This window comes from Chinchilla lanigera, unplaced genomic scaffold (assembly GCF_000276665.1).
Source record: "Chinchilla lanigera isolate Chin_1 unplaced genomic scaffold, ChiLan1.0 scaffold00071, whole genome shotgun sequence".
In the NCBI taxonomy this organism is placed as follows: Eukaryota; Metazoa; Chordata; class Mammalia; order Rodentia; family Chinchillidae; genus Chinchilla; species Chinchilla lanigera.
The window spans coordinates 7355571-7361853 of NW_004955472.1; the positions used below are offsets into that span (position 1 = coordinate 7355571).

At 44.9% G+C, this 6283-nt stretch overlaps 1 protein-coding gene across 1 annotated transcript; it reads right to left on the reverse strand.

Moving 5' to 3' along the window:
- Positions 1–3882: 3882 nt before the first annotated feature.
- On the reverse strand, positions 3883–4485 carry Ifnk (interferon, kappa). The gene has a single exon (XM_005415249.2). It carries the CDS (start codon positions 4483–4485, stop codon positions 3883–3885), a length of 603 nt encoding a protein of 200 aa, XP_005415306.2.
- Between the last annotated feature and the right edge of the window lie 1798 nt (positions 4486–6283).

A 6283-nucleotide genomic window follows, 5' to 3' on the forward strand; every position in this document is an offset into this window, starting at 1 on the left:
AGGGCGCGAATCCGAGGAGGGCGCCGCGCTCCGAGCGCCGGCGCTGGGTTCCGCCTCCGGCGAGGGCGCCCGGTGATTGGTCCTGGAGAACTTGGAGTCGGCGGCGGAGGCAGTGCGGCTCGGCCCGCGCGGTGCGAGGGGGTCGCGGCCCTGGCGGGAGGAAGCCACGGGCTGGGGCTGCCGGTTCCCCAGGGCCAGAGGGCGGCCGCGCTCCAGGAAAAGGACGGAGGTGCGGGTAACCCCGGAACTGCCTGGAAACGGGGTGCGTGGCGCACTCTGCAGGAGCTCGGACTCTGGCAGGGCTCCAGGTTTAAATGCCAAGCCCTCTCGGCGGGGCAGAGCACGCCGCGGTGCAGATGGGGCCAAAACGGTGTTAGCGTCCCGGTCTCGGAACAGGTGGCCTGGAAGGCCCCGAGTTCCCCGTTGGCCCGCTGCAAGATTACAGGTGGCCCTGTTTCTCTGTACGGGTCCGACGCTAACAGACTCCGTTGGTTCTTAGCGAGTGTGCGTTATGAAGACATTAGAGCAAAAGCAAAGCATCCACCCTGAGAAGACGGCCCTCAGGTGGCTTCCGGAGAGTCAGGGGCAGCTGGGCCTTGCACCTGTTGAAACCTGTGTCTCTTCATAGCCTTGCTCTTGATGTGCTAGGTTTTCCTGTCGGTGCCCGATCTCTCTTCCAAAGAGAATGAGTTACACTCCTTTTGTCCTCCCGCCTCGGATCTCGGATCTCGGATCTCGGATCTCGGATCTCGGTCCGTTGGGCAGCTCAGGGCAGGAGGAGGCCTAGGTGGTGACACTCGCAAACATGTACAATTCAGACTTAAACCCAAGGCCTCCTGCATGCTGCGGAAGTGCTCTACCGCTGAGCTACACCCTCAGTACCCATTCAAACATTTTGCAGTAGAAACTGCGCTGGGTTCTGTCCCGGACTCTTCCTTTTTTACCGACTTAACAATTTTTGAGCTTCCATTTAACAAAAAACAAAACAAAACAAGACTGCTAAGTCAGCAGTGTGGACACAAGGGGACCTTTCTTCAGTGATTTCTGGATATTGTTACAGTAGGACCACTCAAAACAACAACAACAGCAAAAGTAAAATCTTGGACGTACCAGAAACTACTTTAATAAACATTTCCTTGTAAAAATGATTCTCCAAGGTAGGATTCCTTTGAAATGTAGCATCGGCGGAAAGCAACCAAAAAGACCTGCTCAAGCCGACCTGCTGTGGGCTTTGCTTATGAACCCAAAGCGGCATGGTGAACCAAGTGAGAGGACCGTACTTGTCCTCGTCTACCCCGTAAGGAAACAAACAGGTCAATGTGTATAATTTCTTTAATTTTAGAATTTGAAAAAAATCCCTCCAGAAATTATTGCGGAAGAAATAGAAAATAGGTGAAAACTAAAAAGAGAAAGAGGCAGCAGTGGGTGATCTTATCCAAAGTTTCCAGAATAAATTTCTGAAGCCAGAAACGGGTGGTACACTTACTAGGATTTCTCAGATTGCTCTTTGCCCTGCAGTAAATGTGGACCAGCTGATCTTCTCCCCAATAGTGCCCTGATGCCCTGCGTCCCATACCCGACTCATACTCTGCCTTGTCGTTGTTTTCCGTCTCTGCCGTGTCGATGAGGGGGGGATATCTCAATTTGCATTTCTAATCAAAAAATGAGATGAAAGATCTTTCATGTTGGGGTAGCATTTCTTCCTTTATGTTCTTGTCAATTTGTGTCCTTAGTTATTTTTCAGTGGAGTGGTTCTTTTTCTTCTGATGAGATTTGCCCTTTTAAAAGCGTACTTTCCTGACTTCTGCCCCTGCTGGAACAATCAGACAATTTGCATTGACTGGAAAGATACCCACCCCCTGGTGCTGGGACTAGAATCCAGGGCCTCACACATTTCAGGCAAATACTGTACCACTGAGCTACATCCCTGACCCTGTTGGCCCGTTCCTCCTTCATGCATAGCAAATACTTAGCAAGACTGCAGCCATAAATTACTAAAGGAACTACCATCACCCCAGCTGAGTAATCGGAGAGACAGGGCAAAGCCATCATCACAAAAAGTCATAGGAAACACCAAGTGTATATTTTCTGCTTACTGGCTTGTGTAAATCTGGAGCAACGCTACAGACAACCCCCAAATCTGGAGCAAGGCTAGAGACAAGTTGTTTTTACTAAATGCATTATGCTATCTCATTTATTGATGGATCCTACTGCTAATAACCCAGATGCCATGATCCTCAACTAATTCTTTTAAACATTTCTTCTAACATTTTGACTAAAAGTTGCTTCATTTTTATCATGAGACTCTGGTAAGTTCTTTTGAGCCTTGTGCTTAGAACAGTCTTTAAACAGTTTAGCAGTAGTATTAGCAGGACAGGTCCTCTCAGGGGCTAAAGCCGTCCTCCTCTGTGCATTTGTGAATTCCTGGGTGCTGTGTTAATTCTTGCTTGAAGTAGATGGTGCTGAAATGGGATAGAGAAGAGAGAGGAAGAGAAAAATTCATTCAGCTAAGTGATGAATTAAGACAGATCAAAGGCCATACCAGGACAGTTAAGGTAGGCAGGCTGTGGCCGTGCACATCTGTAATCGCAGCACTCTGAGAAACTAAGGCAGGGGGAGACCAGTTCATTCGCAGCCTGGGCAATATAGCAACTGAGTAAGATGCTGTCTCAAAATAAAGTGTGTGGGGGGGTGCTGGAGACTTAGCTCAGTGTGAAGGCACTGGATTCAGGCTCAGTATCACAAAAAAGTAAAAACAAATCAATAAATGTTAAGTAAGAGAAAAAGATATTACAATACCACATACAATTAGAATGGCTAATATACTCAAATGACCCAAAAAGGAAAATCCAATGTAGAAATCTTCTATAATATACTACAGGCATTTATTTTAAGTGAGAGAGAGAGAGAGAGAAAGGAGAGGAGAGACTGATACTTTTTCTAGCATTTTCATGCCTTTAGATGTAGGAATCAAACAATATATACTAGGCATGATAAGCAGAAGTGGTCTGCATTAGAATCACAGGCTCCTAAGAGTTAAATGGGAGCTTAATTATCATCTAATTCAACCGTCCATGCAAATTTTCACTTTCCGTGCAAAGTACAGCTTCATGGGGTGGGGCTGGGGGCTGGGCATTGAACCCAGGGAGCACTGTGCTACATCTCCGGCCCAGCGGGGTCCCCCTAAATTGAACTTTGGATGCTTCTGCCTGAGTCTCCCGCATAGCTATGATTACAGGCACACGCCTTCATGCCTGGCTGGATCTTCATTCTTGAAATAATGACATACCATTCTTCGAACTGCATTATTTCAAACCAAACAAGCTGACAAGCAGATGGGTCAGAATGGCAGCTGTCTTTTCTCTGGGCAAGAGGTAGGGAAAGGAAAGGTTCTGGGTCCACAGAGCTTATATAATAAGCTCTTTGAATGTGCTGAACTTTTATAGAATAAACAACCTTAGCTGCCCAGGAGGAAGGCTCGAAATGTTCCATTTTGCAACATTCTCTGGCCCCTATCCTCTAGCCATTGTCAGGTGACCTTCAAAGGTAGATAGAGCAAAGCCCATACACAACGGCCCAAGGAAGGAGGGAGAAAGAGAAGTTGGTAGAGGGAAAATCTTATTCCTTTCAACCTATCTTTGAGAGTTTCTAACAAAAGCCGTGGGTCACCCCGGCAGTAGTTGGTTACCTCCTTTAAGAGGGGAATCTGTCTGAAGTTCCAAGGCTAAGCTTTAGAGACAGTGCACCTAAGCCCCTTAGAAGCCACCATGCAGCTGAGTAGGACTGATTGCAGGATAGCACAATCACCCTTACAAAAGAAGGCGAAGAAAGAAAGAGAGGAGATTTGGGGAAGGAAATGGAATTTTAATTCTAAAAATATACCTAATTTCCTCTGAGTAGTTCTATGAATTTCAGGAAGTAGGAGAAACATCTTTTGATTTCCACTTCCACAATCTTCCAGGCACAGTAATAGTATTTCTTATCCCTCAGGTAATTTTCTATTCTTTGGAAATAGCTCCTCAGCGCTAGTTTGCTCTGCTGGATGACCTGAGCTCCGGGGTGCTCTGTTTCGTGTGTTGTCATTTCTTCATTTTCGTTCTCCTCTTCTTCCAAGCATTGTTTCAGGTATTCCGTTTGCTCAGAAAGTCCACTTTGGATTTGTGTCAGGAATTCCTCGTTCCAAATGGAGTCTGAGGTGTGCCGGCTGAAGACACTGAAGACCTGTATGGAAATTTCATAGGCGACTTCCTTGATGCCCCTTTCCGCAAGCTGGGAGTTTGAGAGGACATTTTGGGGTAATCGAAAATCGTTGATGTCACTTAGACATTGTAGAGGAAACGAATTGCTCAGGTTGCTCAGAAGTCTCATGTTCTCCCTGGTGACTCTTCTGAAGGAAGCATTCTCTGAGGTGCAGTGCTGAGACTGGATGTGTCCAATGAGCAGAAGACCCACAAGGAACACAAGCCATAAATATTTTGGAATCATGTCAGCCTTGGTGCTCTTTTTTTTTCTAGGCAAAAAAAAACAAACCCAAAACCAAAAACAACACTGAAAAACCACACCATCCAAGGCTGACAGTGATGTTTTACCTCCTCTTTCATGTGACTTTATATACTTGAAAATCTTTAGCGGGAGGAGTTTTCTCCTTAGTCATTTTACAGTTCTCGCAGTTACAGGTCCTTTCCTCTGTCTCTGAAGGTTTTTTTTAAAACTTTGACTGACTCCCCTGACTTCAGATATGGTATCTTACTTTGTTTTCTTTTTACATGCGCAAAGCATTCCTGTTGCATTGTCTTAGGTACCTAGATGACCCACCGAAGCACTGAGGAATCTTAGAGCATGATTAGAGGGCTGGGAATATAGCTGAGCACCAAAGAGGGAAAAATCACCCAACCTGTTACATTAGAGAGCAGTTCTTCAGGAAAATGTATCTTTGTACCAGACCCTATAGGCAAACCTCCTCTCTCGCTGGGTTAATTATAGGCATTGTGATTATTAATAGGTAGGTCACCAGAGAGGAAGAGTTTAGGTTTTTCCAATCTTGTTAATTAAGCTTTTGTATGTAGATATTTTCTCTTTTTATTTGATTTTTTTTTAAGTCTCAAAAAAGATAAAGAACAGGCTAGCCATGGTCATGCATGCCTATAATCCCAGCACTCGGGAGGCTGAGGGAGGAGGATTGTTATAAGTTCAAGGCCAGTCTGGGCTCCATAACGAGTTCAAGGTCAGGCTGGACTGCATAGCAAGACCCTGTCTCCAGGAAAAAACAAAGATGAATAGTGTTGGTCAGTTTAGCAGGACACGTATCAGACAGAAGACTAAGCTGACTTGGTTTTCTGTGAGCATTAGAAAAGGTTAATATTCCACAGCTATCCTTTCCTCTAGTCGAATGCATTTCTGGCTTGTGTTTCATAGGTCTGTGATATCTTCCTTTAGGAGTTCTCCAGTGGGCTGTGTATTTGAAGGTGTGTTTCTGCCTCATTAGCTTCTCTATTATAGTATACACTTTTTCTTTTAGATTCAGTTTAGACCACATTTTAAAACTTGTTGGTTTTCTTTCCTTCTTATTTGGTGGTTCTGGACTCCATGAAGTCTTTTGTTTGTTCTCGTATTTATCGCCAAGGAGGCGTATTTGTTAGGGGCACCCGTGTTGGCCCTGCTAATTGACACCTAGCCCGTGTGACTGTAGTAATGGTGCTGTCCATCACCTATGGCTTTGACTTTGGTTGACCAAATAACTTTCTTCTGGTTATGGTCAAGGCAGATGGCTTCCTTTCTTGAGGAAAGTAAAATAGGATGTCATTGTAATAGGCTAACCTTGCCGGGCATGGTGGCGCACGCCTGTAATCCCAGCCCTAGGGAGGCTGAGGCAGGAGGATCATTGGGAGGTCGAGACCAGCCTGGGCTACAGAGTGAGCTCAAGGCCAGCCTGAACTGCATAGTGAGACCCTGTCTCAAATAGACAAAGAAAAAAAAAGAAAGAAAGAAGAAAATAATACGCTAACTTATTTTTTTAAAAAGGATGTAGATTAATTTTTATGAAGTCAACAAAAAAACAGTAAGCAGCCACATTCCACAACAAAGACAGAATGAAAACTTGGCTTAAGTTTTTTTTGTCTAAATCATTTAACTGCAACAAGAGTGAATTATGGATTTCCTAAAATCTTGGCTTTTTGGACTGTTTTCTTTCGAAAAGAAAACTTACCCCAGCTATTTCTCTGTATGTTCAATCTGTGTAAGTTCTGAGTTCACAGATTCCTTGAGGTGACTGATTTTGAAAAAG